Below are 20,020 nucleotides of genomic sequence, written 5' to 3'. Positions count from 1 at the left end.
ACTAGTTAACAGGCATTGCCTGAAAATAGTATAAAAGAATTTCAGCATGATTTTCCATATTCTGCTTCCACCACTGCCAATAACAAAATAACTAGCAACCATGAAGTGGGTGGAATCAATTTTTTTAATTTTCCTACTAAATTTTACTGAATCCAGAACACTGCATAGAAATGAATATGGAATAGGTGAGATATTTTGTGTTTCTCTTGTCTTTTCTCTATATCAAAATTTTTAAAATTATAAAATTTGCATTTATTCATTTGTCTTGATTTATTTATCATGTTTATTATTCCACATGGAGAAAAAATATTTAACTGGTGGATATATTTAAATGAAAGATAAACTTGTAACTTTACAAGAGGTTTACAAAATTATAGCAGTGTTTAATGTGACAAATGAATGGTTTGTATGTTTCATGTTGAATTAATTTTTACACATTTATTTAATTGGTATGCATATTAACTTTGAAAAATTTTATATACACCTATATGTACCTATATGTGAATGTAAATAAAATTTTATATGTGAAGAAGCCAGAATTGTGCTCCTTCACATAGAAAACTCCCTCAGACTAGTAAAATAAGTAACATCTTTATTTTTAATACAGAAAATAGGTCACTATTTGATAGTCTGAAGAAGAAACACTGTGACTGGGATGTGAATGGCAAACTGTAATATAACTATGTTCAAAAGAATGCCTGAAATATATTTTTAACCATTTAACTTTCAGGACAATTACAGCACTAGAGTACAGGGAAAAATCAAACAACTGGAAGACAAAATCTGGATTTTAGTGATAGGTCTACTATAAATTATGCCTGTTAACTTCATTCCTTAGTTTCCCAGTTTTCTCAAGTATAAAATTAAGATGCTTAGGTTATCTCTAATGTTCTTTTAGTTCTGAAACTGTACAGTTCTAACTGAAATACAAGCATTCGTATGTAACAATGATTACTTTCCTGGTTGCAGTTGAAAACACGTTTCATAAAGTTTATTTTGCTTTCCAGCTTCCATATTGGATTCTTACCAATGTACTGCAGAGATAAATTTACCTGACCTGTAAGTTTTGCTTATATAAATCTACTTTAAATGTGTAAAGCAAGGATAAGTAAATACTTAAACAAAATTGGGTAGCCCTGTGAGTTCTTAAAAGCACAAAAGCAATTTGGACAGTTTCAAGAAAAGTTACTCATACTGAATATCAACTTGATGTTGAAGATGTTAAACTGTTGACTAATGTCTTAGACATTAACTTCTCGATTCCTTGAAATCCCATGAGGCAAACCAAATCAGATTTCAGAAACTGAAGATTAGTGTCTGATCAGTGACAGCCATATACTAATTCAGGAATTTTTCTCATCAGTATCAACAGGGTGATATTATAATGTTTTCTTTTCTGTATACTATTTAAATCTTAGCAGCAAACCATAGGTGATAAAATATTCTATTTTCTGTTATTTGTGGAGAGTAGGTTAGTCTCTTGGATGTCTTTCCATCCCACATTTTAAAAATTTCTAACGAAGAATTTAAAGTAGTGTGTTGCTGTTACTCCTTGCACATCCAAACCTGCATAAGGACTGCTTTGAGTCAATCCATGAGCACTGTAGTCTTGGGTTTTACACCTTGCTCATACTGGGAGTAGACACTGTTAGAGGTCTGTCTAATTACCTTTTTTTTTTTTTTTGCTTAAATTTAAAAGTAACCGTAAGGAATGTAGATACCCTCAATTATGGGTACATTGCAGTAGATGGATGGTCACAGAAGGAGGAACCACTCTTATGGGAAATCCACTTATTTTAGCCTTTAACATCTATATGTATATTTATGGGAAAAGAAAACAAGAAAAAGACTGAAGTTTCTTCTCAGATGACTAGAAGCTAATTTTACAAATCAAATGTCTAAACAGATTACAACATAAATAGAAAAGAAAACAAACCAAACAAACAAAAAACTATACTTGAGAAAAATAAGCTTGCTACAGGTCTGTTCCTTAAGGATTCACATGTATTTTTGTTTCAGGGCTACCATATTTTTTGCTCAGTTTGTTCAAGAAGCCACTTACAAGGAAGTAAGCAAAATGGTGAAAGATGTATTGACTGCAATTGAGAAACCCACTGGAGATGAACAGTCTGCAGGGTGTTTAGAAAACCAGGTGAGTGAGTAATTTCAAAAAAGCATTGTGATATTTGACTAAAATTTAGCATGCCGAAGAGAAGATACAAAAATAGCAATGAAAAATGCATTTAAATATTTGAAGAGCTATTATATGAAAGAGGGATTAGGTTAATTCTGAATTGCTAAAGAGAGCGGAAGAGAACAATAGGTAGCTATTGTAAAGAGACCATATGAATATGATGACTAAGAGCTAAGGTTCTGAAATAAAATTATCTTGATGACTATGGGCGTATTAACTTTTTTGGGCTTCGGTTTTCTTATCTATAAAATAAGAGATGATAATAGCTCCCATTTCAGAGTTAGCATGGAAATTGATATAACAATAATAGTAGCTAACTTTTATTATACACACAATGTGACTGGCATTATTCTAGGAAGCATAACGTGTACATTGATAATAAAAATATTTTACGACATAGGGGATAGATAGCACTGATGAATCAGAATGGTTGTCCAGTGAGTCAAGAGATGCTGGCTGGGGCTTCTGGGCAGGATATCAGCTTTGCTTACCTATATTCATTTATTAAACATTTAAAATAATCCTTGAAGATAGATGCTAATCTTCCAGTTGAGGAAGTTGAGGTGCAGAGAATTTAACTGACTTTCTTAAGGGAACCACCAAATGGCAGAGCCAGGATTTGAACTAGACCATCTGGCTTGAAATTGACAGTCTTAGTAGCTTCTTAACACTATAAGTATAGTGAATGTAAGATGCATAGCACATCGTTAGGGTTGCCAGGGTTAGCAAAGAACAATAAAACATAATACCCAGTTCAATTTGAATTTTAGATAAACACTAAATACTTTTCTTAGTATAAGGATATTTCAATGTAGAAACTCAACAAATAATATTTATTATTATTTATTTTATCTTAACAAAGAAACAAACTTTATAGTGATTAGAACTCTCCAATTATAAACCAACATGCCCAGAGAATACTCTATTATGGTGGGATTAATTAGGTGGCCAAAAGACAATGTACTTGGAATATCATAGAAGAGATGCCCTTTTAAATATATGGTTTAAGTACTTTCCAATTTTGAAATTTATGATTTGACAAAAATTTCTGTTTTGCATCTCTATTTTTGTCTTGTGATAATCTTTTCAAAATGTGCATAAAAAACACAAAATACATTATCTATTGCAACTTTACATCTAATTAGGGGTTCAAGGTAATGTTACAGATTACTGATTTATTCTTGTAAATTTAAAGGTCTACCTTTTAAATGAGGATTGGGAATTAGAAATCTTACGTAAGCTTTCCAGGATTCTCTAAATATTACTGTAGCAGCTATAAAAGCTACATAAAAGTTTCCTCAGATGCACGAAACACATGTATTTCTTGGGGCTTTCTGTGGAATATTGGTGCTGTCATCTGAGTTTGGTAAGAGTATGTCACAGACAAGGAAGCACATACATTTTAACACATTTTAGCTAAATCTGTAATTACGACCAAGAAAAGTGTTTTTTTAAAAAATCATTTTTTTCAGTTTAAAATCCAACCATTATTTCATTTCAAAATCATTTTTATTTCTAATTAAAAATAATATGTAATTTTTTATTGCCTTGTAAGGATGGCATGTAAAATGAGCATTGATGTTTGAAATGTGGTATGTGTATATGAATATATATGCATATACCATAATATATACATATGTATTTGCAATTCCAAAAGTTACATCTTTAATGAGAATAATGAAAATATTATTTTGCTCGGTTTCTTTTTTATTTATATTTAAATTTAAAGTTCTGTTGTACATGTGCAGGATGTGCAGGTTCGTTACATAGGTAAACATGTGTCATGGTGGTTTGCTGCACCTACCAACCCATCACCTGGGTATTACGCCCAGCATGCATTACTTATTTTTCCTAATGCTGTCCCTCCCTGCACCCCACCCCCTGACAGGCCCCAGTGTGTGTTGTTTCCCTTCCTGTGTCTATGAAACATGGTTTATATATTTATAAAAGCTTATATATCTTAGTCCAAATTTTTGATAACACAAAAAGGAAAAACAAAATAATTCAAAATTGAGAAAGAGAAACAAAATATTGCATGGCTTTTTTCCTTTTATTGTTTGGAGATTAAAGTTTCATTTTCCATAAGGCAGCAAAGAAATCTATTTCATCAGGCTAAAACAAAATACATTAGAATGTGTACGGAAGAATTTTCAGAATCTATAGTTGTGATTTTAGACATTAGAAAATGTTTGTGTCTTATAGATTTTTAAAGCAAAGTTAGTGTCTTTCACTAAACATAAAATATTTCTTGTAGCTACCTGCCTTTCTGGAAGAACTTTGCCATGAGAAAGACATTTTGGAAAAGTACGGACTTTCAGACTGCTGCAGCCAAAGTGAAGAGGGAAGACATAACTGTTTTCTTGCACACAAAAAGCCCACTCCAGCATCCATCCCACTTTTCCAAGTTCCAGAACCTGTCACGAGTTGTGAAGCATATGAAGAAGACAGGGAAACATTCATGAACAAGTAAGGATCCAGTTTAAAGGTAGATGCAAACCTCAGAAACACAGCAATGGCAAGCCTAATTTGGTATTTTTGCAATGTACTCATGTACTCCCAGTAAGAGATATAATGTTTGTTTGGTGTTGTGTCTGCTGAGGTCCCAGGCAAGGTAATTAGGAGAGCAACATTTAGTGTAACTTTGTTTCCATAGCATGCTAGATGTAGTACAGACCATAGGACAGACCTACCAGAGGTTCCATTAGTCCCTTGAGAGATATACACCTTGTTTTCTTCTTCTTTTTTCTTTTTATCCCTTCTACTCTCAATTTTACCTTGTTCAAGAATGTACTACTATTGCACAAAATTGATGCTTTCCAGAGCCGTATATTGGTGTTTTGTATTCATCTAATTGCCTAGAAATGAAAGTTAGATATCCAAGCATGGTCAAGATACATAGACATGGCAAAGGTTTACTGAACACTTAGGATGTTGTGGAAACATGTCTGCTTGCACAGAGGATCGGATTAACACTCACAGACAACCTTTGAAGCCTCCTTCTCCTCTTCCTCTTCATTCTTCTTCTTTCCCCCATTTTGTTGATAGGAAATTGAAGGTAGGAAGGCTAAAACAACTGGCTAAGGGCACACAGCTAGTACATTTGACATTTGAGAACATGTTCTCTGTTGGAGAAGCCTGTATGTAACTCTTCAGCACTTCTGCCTTCCATGTTACTCCTAAACCAGATAAATAGAGAGACTGCCCTTAGAACATCTGTGCTATGGTGACTATCCAGGTGCATAACCCCATTCTGCACTGACAAGGGATACAATGTGCATCTTTCTGTTGCACTTAGCAGAAGTCTGGCTTTGCTGATCCCTGAAACATATCTGAGTCGGCTTATTGAAAAGGACCTTTTAATAAGAATCATAGTTAGCATGCCTGCCTATTTTCTCCTCATAATAGAATCTGGTACCATCTGTCAGATATTTTTCCCTCCAGCATCTTTAGTGAGGAAACTTTTGACAACATGTGGAAAAAATATGATGATTTTCCCCTTAGAAACACAGTAAAGACAAAGTCAAATGCTTTTGTTGTTGTTATTTGAAGCTTTAAGTAAATCCTAGAGTCCAGTTCCAAGCAGTAGTAGTCCTATTTTTAGGTGTTTATAAATCTTCCAGCTCTATTTTATTTCACAGATTCATTTACGAGATAGCAAGAAGGCATCCCTTCCTGTATGCACCTACAATTCTTCTTTTGGCTGCTCGCTATGACAAAATAATTCCATCTTGCTGCAAAGCTGAAAATGCAGTTGAATGCTTCCAAACAAAGGTATCATATTTGTGTGGATATCTGAGCCAGTACTGTAGTCTGACTATGACTCATTAAAAAAAACAAAGTTAAAAATGAAAATGTGCTTAATGTGGAGAGTATAATTTTTGGAATAGAGAAATAGTTCAGCAATCTGATATTCTTCGTGTGAACAAAACTGGATTTGCTGGTTTTTAGCATCTATTCATTAAGTCAACAATAACTTTATTATTAGGGAAGTGAGTTTGATGGGATAAAGAAGGAAAGACAGAAAGAGAGAAAGGGAAAGAGAGGCTGCTATAAGTGGGAGCGAGTAAGTGAAAGAAAACAGAGAAAAGGAGAAGCAGAGGAGAGAGAAAAAATAAAGGCCAACTATCATAAATGCTTTATACTCACTGTTTTTTTAATCCTTAGAACAAATTTGAGGTGTAAGTATTTTTGTCCTTTAACAAACTAGGAAAGAGGTTTAGAGAAGAAAATATTTTTTTAGGTTTAGAGAGTTAGAATAATATCCACCATTCACTACTTGCCGCCAGCAGTCCTACAACAAAAATTTCTTGAGAACTGTGACTACTCTTAGTGTCAAGCTGTGATACAATCGTATTTTTTGTAACTGAGAAGACATTTAAGAAATTAGCAGGCTTGAATTTGTCTTTAAGCTGTTTAAAAGTACAGTTTTTCATTGGTGATCCCCAATATAAAAGTTATGTTTTTGTTTCAAGGTATTTTGAGTAAATTTTTCTGGCACAGATGCATATAAACTAACCTCAAAGAATAAATGAGTCAATAATATTCTGACATAACGTATGACATTTATAATTTTTAGTAAAAAACATATTTTATGGAATTGCATTTTATCTATACTTGTAGTTTTTCTAAATATTAGAGCTCATAAAGAAAATATTAGTATATGCTTTCATGACATCTTGTTTCTTCTACATCTAGGCAGCATCAATTACAAAAGAATTAAGAGAAAGCAGCTTGTTAAATCAACATGCATGTGCAGTAATGAAAAATTTTGGGACCCGAACTTTCCATGCCATGTAAGTTCAAGCTCTATCTAGGGAAGAGGGTGAGAGCTATAGAACTACCCTTTTGCAATTTGGGTTCGTTTTTCTAATTGTTGCTGTTTTAGAGAATGAAGACCCCTTTGAGACCCCTTTGATGAGGGCTAATGGGGTTAGAACCGTGAACTCGTAGGATCAGAAGGAAGCCAATGGATAAGTCAGTTTAACACTTACTAAAGCCTAGCTGAGATAATAAATGGAAAAGACTTTTATAGTTTGTGTAATTTACCTCCTCTTTAAGACACTTTAAGTTCTGGTCTGCAATCAAATTATACTTCATTACTAGACCATATTTTTCTAGCCCTTCTACAAAATAAGTCAGCCTTCACTGAGTATCATTTACAACTTTTGCCTTAACAAGAAATTCTTTACATTAATTGTGTTTCTTAACTTTCTATAAGGCTCTTTATAGCATTTATTGCTTCCCATAAAAATATTCCCTTGAGGCAATAATATTAGAATCTAGTGTCAGGAGAAAAGAACATTTTAAATTATATAACTGATTTAAGGTACTCATCAACTCTTTTATGATGAAACATTTCTAGTACATGAAAATATCTGAGCTGCTAATCGAATAGTAGTAAGTATATATATTCAGAGTTTAGTTGATTGCTGTTTGGTTAAATAACACTTTAAAACATATTGTAGACAATGGAAATCTATAATGAAGTTTTTATTAATGGAATAAGTTCTAAAGACTGAAATTTCTTCCTGTAAGAAGTCAGATTTATGCCTTAACTACTCTCCAACTCAACTAGAAATTGAAAGATTAATTTATTACCTACTTCATTTAAATTTATCTTAGTAATAAAATAGAAATTGAGATAGTATTATAATAACCTTATCATTTGCTATCCATAGTGAAAGCTAAGTGGTCTAAATTTATAGAGAAGATCCATCTTTATCAGAAGCAGGAATAACACTATCTTCTCTAGGAACAGTGGTTTTACAAAGACAGCTCTTAAAATTTAATGAAATATGCAGAGGAAACCAGAATTTTTATTTCTTACTTCTTTTTTGGCCACATTACTCTCTTGGCACAATGGTATGCCTGAAATGTTTAATCTGCTCCACTTTCTTGTCCCATTTCATTGATTTGCACATACGCCTCCTTTCCTGGATTCTCAGAAGTATTTTTTACCCCAGTAGAAAATGGTTCTCATTTCCATGGAGTTTTCCATTTCTTAATTGTTTATTCTTTTAAAGTTTTCTGTCCACTCAATACAAATGCTCAACATCAGAGTGGAATGGCAAAAAGAATTTACCTTAATTTTTAAGACATGTTTTAGGAAGAGATAAATTTCTTCTAAACCATTTGTGAGGCCAGGTCACAGTTTACAGAGCTACCACCTTGAAAGACACAGCTGGAATCAAGCCTTACAACATGTTTCCTTTACTTTTTAAACAACAAGGGAATTTCACTTGTTACTCTTTGAAACTTCTACTGTAGTAATACTCTGTAAATTCTATTTTGTTTTGACAGATAACGAAGAAATTAATTTCTAATTTCTTTTTTTTTTTTCCTAGAACTGTTACTAAACTGAGTCAGAAGTTTACCAAAGTTAATTTTACTGAAATCCAGAAATTAGTCCTGGATGTGGCCCACGTGCATGAGCACTGCTGCAGAGGAGACGTGTTGGATTGTCTGCAGGATGGGGTGAAGAGTCTTACTTCTTAAAAAAGATAATTTTCACTCCCTTTTCTTTCTTTTTGTCTCATTCTAAAAGGGAGAAGGTTGTCTGACTTGAATTGGTTACAGGGTATGGAAACTAGGTGACTCCGTAAATTTGCAGACTTGTTGGTAGTAAAACTTAAGCCATCTTTTGTTGATCCTGGTTTTCACTTTAGCTATACCCCCTTTTGTGAAACCAAGGCCCATCTATTTCTTACTTCTAAAAAAACTATGAGAACTTCTCAGAAGGCTTCTACATAGTGTCTTAGAGGACAGGAGGAAACTAAGTTTTAATGTATTTGTTTTTTCATTCATTTATTCTTTCATTTGACGAATAAATATATGTTAAATACTTTCTATCTGATTGCCACTGTGACAGACACTTGCTATAAAAGCATAGGCTGACCTCGAGGAATTCACAGTCTGATAGGAGAGATAAGACAGTGACCTCCTTGGAGTTAGGGACTGCCTTGGTTTACTGTTGTCTCCATAGCACAATGCCTGGCACATGGAAGGCATTCTATAATAGTTTGTTAAATGAACAAATACAATAAAAATAGCACAAGAAACTGTTCTACAAGATAAAAAGCTAGCCATGCCAAAGAGAAGTGTGAATAAAGGGGTCTTAGCGAATTAGAAAACAACGTTTAAAAAACCCAGTAACAGTTTCCTGAGTGTGCTCTAGTCAGTGGTGACTTAAGCAGTGTGGCATTGGCTTATTTTGGCTAACCCTAGACTTTCTAGATATTACAAGAGAGGCTTGTTGACCCCCAGATTACTCTCTCTCTATGGGCCCCAGGACACACCAAAGAGATTAAAATCCAAGGGGCTTAAAAATTACTGCTCATAGGTACTCAAATGGCTTGATAACCAGCACAGGACTATGGTTTCCAGAAGGCTGAAAGTGAAGATAAAATGCTCATTTCAGCCTACTCCGATGACAATTCAGCTGAGATGCTTGAAGTCAGCAAGAAGTTGAGGCTGCAGGGGAGACCTGAGAGTGACAGTCCCTAAGGAGTTGGGGAAGAAGTGAGAGGAGGAAGTCTGACAGGCAACTGTACTACTTTACTTGTTTTTATTCTAGAAGTATCTACCTGCATACTAGGAAAACCAGCAAGAAATATTTTGTTTTTCTTTGAGCTCTGTTTTCCCATTTTGAACTGACCATGTTACTGTTTCTCATAGTCATTTTTTAAAAGTTAGTTTTTTCAATTTTTGGAGCTCATAACCACCCTTTTCCTTTAAAGTGGAAACATTAATTTCGGTATGATATATAAGGTGGATTTGGATAGCTGAACAATGGGTTCTAATTGTCTTTGCTGAGAATGTGCAGAATTTTCAGTCCCATGATAGGTTTATATAAGCTCTGCCTTCCTCTGGCCACTTACGTGCACTGCCGTTTTATCTATAGACTGCCCTCTGAAGGTCATAGTCAGTCACTGCAGTATGTTCTGATGATGATTATCATTCTTATGGAATTTCTCATGGAGCAGAAAGTTTGCTCTCCATGTTATGACATGAGTTGCAAGTGTTGTTTAGTGGCAAATTTGAATGCTAATAGAAATATATACAGCAATATGCATCCCATTTTATTTGAGTACATTTCCCTCTTATTTGTAAAAGTTTTTAATTAAAATAACATAGGGTTTAGCTTACAACTATGGAAAGAAGAATTGAACAAACAGGTAAGTGGAAAGGAATGAGAAAACCCAAAAGTGGGGAGAAAGCACTAAAACGAGAGATAAGTTAAAATGTCTTTTTTCTTCTTCTTTCCTTCCTCCTTCCCCCCTCCCTCTCTACTTCCCTTTCCCCTTCCTTCTTTCCTGGACTTTCTTCCTTCTTTCCTTGACTTTCTTCCTTCTTTCCTTGTTCCCTTCTCCCTCCCTCTCTTCCCTTTCTTCCTTTTTCTGAAGCTGACTTTGAGATCCTTTATTAAAGAATAAACCTTTAAAACTTATACTTTATTTTCCCTGTTGCAGGAAAAAATTATGTCCTACATATGTTCTCAACAAGACACTCTATCAAACAAAATAACAGAATGCTGCAAACTGACCACACTGGAACGTGGTCAATGTATAATTCATGCACAAAATGATGAAAAACCTGAAGGTCTATCTCCAAATCTAAACAGGTTTTTAGGAGATAGAGATTTTAACCAATTTTCTTCAGGGGAAAAAAATATCTTCTTGGCAAGGTAACACACTCTGTAAATGTATGTTCATACAAGTAAAAATGATTATGTGGCTGACAGATTTGCATTGTTGAAATGGAGAGTGATGGTTATGGTTTTTGAGTTCAATATGTGAAGATATTTGGCTAGAATGTTCTGAGCCAAAATAGATTTAAGTAGATAACTAGGAAATAAGTAATGGAATTTGGTGTATAATGGTGAAGCTTTCACCATTGTGACTCATTAACTGCTTTGCTTATGAAGCTGGATTTTATTTCACGTCAATTTCTCTGGAACCAGAAGCATTGTCATCCTGTAAAGATTACTCATATCAAGGCTGCCCTTGAACTTTCAAATAGGATATGGATATTTTTGTAATAGGAAGAGTTCATGATTAAGAATGTACTCTTGCAACGCATGTTAAAGAAAAACTTTTCTCCAAAAGATAACACAATAGATAATGCTAGATAGAAGAGCTTTTATAGGAACAGTTTATTGGCTATGTATTAACTACATGTTTTATATTTTTTAAGAAAATCAAAACATGTTTAGAGGCATTTGCAGTACATTAGTTTGTTTTAATACAAATGATAGGTCACGTTCTCACTCTATTTGCCTTTAAGGGAGGCAAGCAATCAAGTTAATACGTTTTCTTTAATTGTATAGTATGTAACTATGGACACTACTGGAGGAGGGATTTGTGAAGCACTTAAGACATTACACTCGATAATTTCCCAGGGTCTTTCTAGATTTAAGAGTCTGATTCTAATGTAGTATTAAAAGTAATGGCCCAATTTTCTTTTTACTATTGCCTGAAGATATTACTCTATTGTTGCATTAAAATTAAACATTCACACATTGTTTGCACTGCTAAATAAAATTATGTAAGCTAGAATAAAGTTCAGATTTAAGAGGCACATAGTGACAACTTATTGGTGACAGAACTAATCCTATAATCTGGGAATACCATTAGTAAAGTCAAGAATTATCTTTAAGTTTACACATCCATGCACATCTAAAGCTAATTGTGTAATAGAAGCAGTTCTTCAGTTGCAAAGATTCTTTGCAGTAGAATTTTCTCAGCCAGGAATGATCTTCCCCCAGATACTTGCATGGCTTCCTTCACTCAGCTGATCTCTGTTCTGATATCAGCTGCCGAGAGAGAATTTTCTTGACCACACACAAAGTTAGTGGCCTCTCCACCTTGGGTATCAACCCTTTTCTTCTTTTTCATCTTTATTTATTTTCATTGATTTATCACTAACTGAAATGAGATGGCCTATTTTTTGTTTGGTTGTTCTGCCTCCCTATAATGTGTGCTTGTCAGAGGGCAGGTATTTATCTTACACATCATTGAGTCCATCTGCTTAAAGCAATGCTAGCAGAGAGTAAACACTGGAAAAATATCTGTTGAATAAATGAATATAAAGTCCATAATTGAAAAGTCAAATTGAGAGATGTAAGAGAAAACAAAAAACCATTTTACAGGACAATTTGAAGGATCACAGTCTTCATTAACAGTTTTGCCATTCATATAATTCAAATCATATTTGATTTTCAGGTTTATTTATTTGAATTTAACTTCCACATGCCATATTATACAGGAATAACTAGAGAAGTGAGGGCTCCTTTTGTCTCTTAGTTCCAATAACTTGAAATATTTTTCTCCACATATTTCAGTTTTGTTCATGAATATTCAAGAAGACATCCTCAGCTTGCAGTCTCAGTAATTCTAAGAGTTGCTAAAGGATACCAGGAGTTATTGGAGAAGTGTTTCCAGACAGAAAACCCTCTTGAATGCCAAGATAAAGGGGTAAGTTTCTCTAGAATTTTAGGGGAGTGTGAAAAACTGGATTGATGTCATCTGTTAAAAATGCTATTGGTTTGAAAGTCTCTAGTTGTTAACTAGTTGTTAGCCAGTTGTATCTATTAACTAGTTGTCTAGATATTAAACTGTTATTAACTAGCAGTCAGCAGCTAGTGGTTTGCTTTAGAAATAAAAATGTTAATCGCTTCTCGGCCTTTTGGCTAAGATCAAGTGTAGAAATAAAAATGTTAACCAAAAGTTCTATGATCCACAAATAAAGGTAGTATTCATTATTCATTTTTGGATAACTTCAGAAAGGCAAGAATTTGGTACAGAAAGAACTGTAATCATTTATCCAAAGACTGAGTTTTGCCATTAAATGATTTTGTGATTCATAAAGTTTTAAACTTAATCTCCCCAAAATCCATTTTCTTTAATTACCAAAATTTATACTTTACCATCTTTAATATTAACAAATCTCTGATTGGTTTTATAATAGTATATAATATTGATCAACTTTTATATACAAAGTTAAGCATCCAAGAAGAGAAAAATGTACATGTAATAATTCTTCATTTTCAGGAAGAAGAATTACAGAAATACATCCAGGAGAGCCAAGCATTGGCAAAGCGAAGCTGCGGCCTCTTCCAGAAACTAGGAGAATATTACCTACAAAATGCGTATGTTTTTGTAAATAGTATTTTTAGTGAATTAAAATTATTAACAGACAAGGGAAATATAAATTCAAATTAGTAACTCCATAGCTACTCTAATCTCAGTTCCTATTTCAGACTGGAAGTCAGTGTAATCTGACTACCCAATATTCTGGAAGAGAATGTAGCCTTCCCCATTCTCCTCCTTTGGAAGCAACAAGAATGACCTGTGAGGTCTGATCTGTGGTATTGACTTTAAGTTTCCCATACTGTGCAAATGTTTGCAGTAAAGATATCCATTCTGTCACAGTCTGTCCTAGTTAAAACACCAAAAGATCACAGTTAAAAATCAATGAAGCTCTGAGGTTTGGAATACGAGTCAGCCTTCTGCCTGGAGTTCGCTTTTTCATTGTGATGTGCTTTTATAATAGGAAGACAGGGAGTGGTTGTTAGAGTAAATGCATCTCAAATGTTGGTTCAAATACGATGTAGATGAAACAAATGAGCTGACCTCATGTCTTCTGACATGAGAGAAGAGAGTCTGTGAGAAGCAGCAAGGTGGCTGAAAACTCGTGAATGACTCAGCAGGACTTAGTAGAAAAAAATGCTTCTTTCAGATTTCTCGTTGCTTACACAAAGAAAGCCCCTCAGCTGACCTCATCGGAGCTGATGGCCATCACCAGAAAAATGGCAGCCACAGCAGCCACTTGTTGCCAACTCAGTGAGGACAAACTATTGGCCTGTGGTGAGGGAGCGGTGAGTGTCTGCTTGGTTTAGTCCCATCTCATTTCTGCCCTGTTTGACTTGAAATAGCCTCATAATTCCCCTGTAGGGAAGATGGTAAAAACCAATGTAGAGATGGCTTTAGGAGGCTTGTTTGATTAGTCACAGTTGGAAGGTGTGAGACTCAGCTCTGGATGGCAGGCGTGTGGCCAGGCTTCCTGTTCTTCCAGGATGGCTGGTGGAAGTGCAGCCAGTTTAGTCAACAACATCTGAGCCAACTTTATATATCGGAAAGACAGAATGACTAACATGTAGCCCATAATTCATAACTTAATTCATAATTTGTAACTTCAACTCACAATTTCTGCTTTTTGTTCATATATTTACTTTGATGTTTTAAAAAACTTTATCTTTGATTGATTAAAATTAGTCACACTATTTTAGCCATACTTACATTTTTACCTTTTGTAGTATAATGTTATTATTGTGACATTAAGGATAATTTTTTCCCTTTCACAGGGTATAGGATACAGCACAGGATAAGTATCATGTTCTGAATAGTAAAATGACTTTCGAGTCAGTAATGCCAATATTCTTTACTTCCTAATGTCACTAGTGTCATACATAAGATTACAGGATGAATTAAAAATATTTTTCCCATAAAGTCATAATTGCAAATGAAATTGTCTATTTTATCCCTTTTCCTCTTGATCATAATGGGGAGTTATTTGCTACTTAGTCTTCCTGTAGTAAAATTTTTCCCCAAAGGTTAACAGTAAAAGGAGAGTTTCCTATGATTAAACGTCACCTCAATTGTTTCTTGAATCCCCCCTGTTGGGAGGCTGCAGGGATGCAGGATGGTGTAATGGTTCAGGAGTGTATGTTCCAGAGGCCACCAGCCTACAGCCGCATTCTACTTTCACTACTCTTTAGCTGTATCACAGTGGGAAAGCTACTTATGTCATTAAGTTTGAGATTTTTCATCTGACATTTGAGAATAAAAATTATACCACCCTCACACGACAGCTATTTTAAACAAGATAATCTGCGTAACTCACACAGCACTAGTCTGATATATAAAGTGAACACAAAACATATTATTTCTTAATGCAAGTTATTAATAGGTGATTAAGAAATATCTCCGAAGTAGGCAAGGTAGCAAGATTCTACATTAGGAAAGTCTTAAAAACATGCAAAATTGGTCCTATTTCTTTTCAGTTAGGATGATATATTAGCTGCAAGTATATACATGTGTATATGTATATGAATAAAAGGGGTAAGTTTGTGCTATTCTTACCTTCAGATACTGATTCTCAAAAGAAAAATGGAAAGTTCTACTAAATACACATGGGAAACATAAAGGCAGAGATATTTTCGTCCTTTAGAAGTGTGTATGTAACTGGAAGCATGTTTCGAATAGCTGACACAAATAGCTAAATGACTATCCTCAACATCACATATGGACTACCTGCTGCTACGTGCTAAGGCTTAGCCCAAACAAATGAGTAAATGCTGGAATTAACAATATAATGTCACATGATCCCATATAGCAAATTTTCCTGTAATATTAATTGTAAATTGCTGGACATTGAAATTATTGCAGCAGTTTTCTGAAAAACTGGACCAACTTCATGACTAATGCCCAATCTCCTTGCTTTTTTTTCTCATTCTCCTAACCAGGCTGACATTATTATTGGACACTTATGTATCAGACATGAAACGACTCCAGTAAACCCTGGTGTTGGCCAGTGCTGCACTTCTTCATATGCCAACAGGAGGCCATGCTTCAGCAGCTTGGTGGTGGATGAAACATATGTCCCTCCTGCATTCTCAGATGACAAGTTCATTTTCCATAAGGATCTGTGTCAAGCTCAGGGTGTAGCGCTGCAAACGATGAAACAAGAGTAAGAAACTGTTACTTGCTAGCATGGAAAATAATGACAACCCCAAAGAGCAACTGAGACTTCTACCTCTCTCACCTAACACTATTGGGCTCACTAACAGAGCATTACTCCCAAAGCACTTAAAATGTCTTTGAAAATAGTTTTGTCTCAGTGTCTTCCCAGCCTCATTGGGGAAGCAGGTCTAGAAAAATTAATGAGGGCAGACAATTTCCTGTTTGTAAAAATAATCTCTGTTGTAACTATTATCATGATATGTATTTGGGGTTTGAGGAAAAGTGGGCAATCTATTCTGAGGAATTAGAGTGTATCTTTGCAGCAAATTTGGGTACTTTCATTCCAAGCACAGGAAACACATCATTGAATCTTTTTTTTTTTCACATTATTTACGCTTTGAAGAGAATAACTATCTTATTTAATTCAACCATACCATTTGGGTGTTAAGAAATGACATGTACATTTCAGTTCATTGTGGGAGCTCTTTTGTAATGGTGATGGTCATGCAAGTCAACGGAGCTTATGTTCTTCAAATTCACATGCATTTTAATCCTCACTTGTTTTGTAAATAGTCTTCCTTCACTGGAAAACCCATTCTTCTCTTTTTTCCTTTATCACAGTCTGAGGTATGTTTCAAGGTATGATAAGAATGTTGCCTCTTCTGGCAAGCTTTTCCTATTGCTCTGATCTACTCCCTATTGCTCTGGTCTAAGTCCAACATGAAAGGCTTGCTAAATGAGTGGTGCAGGCAATTAGTGCTGCCAGTGCCTAGATAAGGGTGTGATAACTGGATGGGCAGGATGCGGAGATCTGGGTCTTTGAGTGTGGATAAGACACAGTTAAGAAGAGAGGACAGGAAAGGATATTCCTAGGGGGTGGGAGGAGATTGCCTTCCACTACACATAAATATGGTCAAGTATGAAATAGTGTTCCATCCATAACCTGCACAACTCCAGGCCAGTGGAACACTTGGCGTGTTTTCACCCTCAGTCTTTCTACTGAAAGTACTAGACAAGGTGTGTGTGGTCAGTCTGGTGATAGGTTGATGGAGTAAGGGTTTAGGCTCTGAGAATTCTCTACCAGCAAGGCTGTAGAAAAATAGCATTGCATAACAGACTTCTCTTGTATTTTGTTTTGTTTTAAATCACAGGTTTCTCATTAACCTTGTGAAGCAAAAGCCACAAATAACAGAGGAACAACTTGAGGCTGTCATTGCAGATTTCTCAGGCCTGTTGGAGAAATGCTGCCAAGGTCAGGAACAGGAAGTCTGCTTTGCTGAAGAGGTACATGCAGCTCATTTCATACTCAAAATACTTGCTATGGAATTTTCTGTAGTGGATAATGAAAGGAAGATCCTACAAATTTATAACTTTAAAATATTTTCAGAGAGATTTAAATTTCACTGAGAAACAGATTGAAGGATTTTAGAACATTTAAAAAAATCACATTTTCTTAATATTAGGAAGAATTATAATATTAAAATATATTGATAGAATTAGTAATTTTAATTTATTTCGTAGTAGAGAAACCCATAAAGTGAATGTATAAATAATTGATGGTAATTTAGATAGTTTCTGGCCTAAAATTGATCAATTCAGCTAAATGGATAAAAGGATTTAATAGCAAATTAATTATGCAAACAGAGTATTAGGAGAATATTTGTAGAAAATGTTTTTGAACTCATTTAGAAGCTTGCTTTTGTACATCAACAGAGTAGTACTTCGGAGTTATTTTAATTACATAGTAATTTTAGATGGATAATTAGCTAGGTTTTTTTTAACTAGGGAATTCTACCTAACATTTAAAAAAATTACCTTTTTTCAGCTTTATTGAGGCATGATTGACAAATACAAATTATATCTGTTTAGGGTATACATGTGATGTTTTGATATATTTATACATTGTGAAATGATTATCACAATCAAGACAATTGGCTAAATTTTACAATTTTTCAGTTTGTATTGCTACATATATTTGAATATAGCAACACTATACTTTAAAAAGATATTCTATAACTTAGCGTTTTTGTCAGTTTTACCTTTCTCGCCATGTAAAATCCAAAGACAGATGTATTTAGAAATGTAGAGTTTTTCTATAAATAATATAATTAGATGCATTTGAGTATGTGCACTTATCAGTATATGTGTGTGTTTTTGGTGGGATCAGGTGGGGTGGGACATAGATAATCAAATTAGATAAAACTGGTAAAACAGATTTGATGTAAAGCATTTCTGAAAAACATGACAGAAGAAGATTAATGTTCTATAATCTGAGAAGACATTTATTTAGATATAGAGAACATGAACAAATAGTAGCAGTACTTTATCTGCAAACCTTTTAATTTCTAATAACTTGTAATTTGTAGAGGAAGGGGAAAGATTGAGTCAGAATAGGCACAGATTTGGAGATTGTTATAGAAAAAAACTGTTGATATGAATGAATATTGTTTTCTCCCTGGCTTTTACTATCCTAGATTGTTGGCATCAGAGATGTATTTCTTCATTTTTAACTTAGTTAATCTACAAACCCATAAATTCACCCCAGATTGTACAGTGTTAACTGTATGATTGGTATAATAATCCATTTCTTTATCTGATTATGTTTATTCTTAATTTTCAGGGACAAAAACTGATTTCAAAAACTCGTGCTGCTTTGGGAGTTTAAATTACTTCAGGTAACAAAACATTCAGACAAGACTGAATATAATGTTGATTCTCCAGAAATATCAATCCATAATGAGACAGATCATGAGGACTGCCATTAATTCTCTTAAAAATAAATGGAATTCAAGAAAAAGTTTATTTTAAAAGCACTTGAACAAAATTATGCACACGATGTTAAATTAGTGGCTCAACTATGCAAAATCCTTTTAGGTTATTTAAAAGGCTTCAACAAATGCTATCAGAAGACTTTCCTATGTATCCAATGTTTCTCCGATATAAAATAATAGAACCAGTTACTTACTGCACCTATTAGTTTAATTAATATTTAATATATTTTTGCTCATATTGCAGGGGAGGAGAAGACAAAAGGAGTCTTTCATTTCGTGTGAACTTTTCTCTTTAATTTTAACTGATTTAACACTTTTTGTGAATTAATGAAATGATACTTTTATGTGAGATTTCCTTATCATAGAAATAAAATATCTCCAAATGTTTCCTTTTCTGAGTCTGCATATTTATGAAAAGTTATAGATAATTTCTTTAGTTTTGTATACCATTGTCTGAAGCAGATTCTGTTAAAATAGCATTAAGTACTGATTATTATAGGAGATTAAAGCCATCCAAGGATGGATTTACAGTACTAGATCACTTGGTGAACTGAAAACATGTTCCCAAGTTAAACACTATTTGATGCTGCCAGGGCATTTTGTTTATTAAATGGCCATCACTGAAGTATTCTAACAGATAATCTGGAGATGAGAAAAGAAATTATTATTCTTCTATAGGATCTATGAAAATTTCACAACTACTTTTTTTCTCTATCTTACACAGTTCGGGATTCACAGATATTTTAAAACATAAATACATTGTAGCTTTGATTGAATATAATTAATATTTTCATAAATTAAATTTTTATTCCACAAATGTTTACTAAGCCCTCACTGAGTACCAGGCCCTGTGCTGGGTACAGTCACTGTTCTCCAGTTGCTTCAGTAGAGAAGGAAGCAACACAGAAGGAATGCCTCAGATTATGACCACAAGGAGTTGACAACAAATTGTTGAGGGAACCAAAGGGTGGGTGACATCGGTTCTGACTAGAGAAGGTACCATAAACATTTAAGAAGAAAATGAATGAGCATTCATCAGTTCAAGTAAAAGAGAAGTTCATTTTATGAAAGAGGGGCACATGGTCAGAGGTACTGGGTATGACAAAGCATGATGAATAGTTTTAGAGGAGTACAGGGTAGGTGGGAAGGGTAGAGATGTAGAATGTCAGGCAGGATGTGGAAGCTATGAAGGGCTAAGCCAGACTCTCATGGCTCTATTCTAAAGAGGTTGGACAATATCTTATGAGTAACAGAGGACCAAAGTGATATCTAAGCAGAGATGTGCTGTTAATAATTAGCTTTGAGGAAGATAATCC

General features: G+C 34.3%; 1 protein-coding gene and 1 pseudogene across 1 annotated transcript; both read left to right on the top strand.

The window, feature by feature from the left end:
• LOC112625509 (alpha-fetoprotein) lies at nucleotides 1-19,099 on the top strand. Its single transcript, XM_025386816.1, has 15 exons — nucleotides 1-185; nucleotides 1,008-1,059; nucleotides 2,020-2,152; nucleotides 4,449-4,660; nucleotides 5,833-5,965; nucleotides 6,890-6,987; nucleotides 8,539-8,668; nucleotides 10,663-10,877; nucleotides 12,534-12,666; nucleotides 13,243-13,340; nucleotides 13,931-14,069; nucleotides 15,717-15,940; nucleotides 17,085-17,217; nucleotides 18,554-18,608; nucleotides 18,949-19,099. Exons 1-14 carry the CDS (start codon nucleotides 101-103, stop codon nucleotides 18,596-18,598), a joined length of 1,830 nt encoding a protein of 609 aa, XP_025242601.1. The 5' UTR covers nucleotides 1-100; the 3' UTR covers nucleotides 18,599-18,608; nucleotides 18,949-19,099.
• LOC112625666 lies at nucleotides 12,862-12,973 on the top strand (annotated as a pseudogene).
• Nucleotides 19,100-20,020: the final 921 nt, after the last annotated feature.

Source organism: Theropithecus gelada, chromosome 5, assembly GCF_003255815.1.
Source record: "Theropithecus gelada isolate Dixy chromosome 5, Tgel_1.0, whole genome shotgun sequence".
In the NCBI taxonomy this organism is placed as follows: Eukaryota; Metazoa; Chordata; class Mammalia; order Primates; family Cercopithecidae; genus Theropithecus; species Theropithecus gelada.
This window is presented reverse-complemented; position numbering and strand designations above follow the sequence as displayed.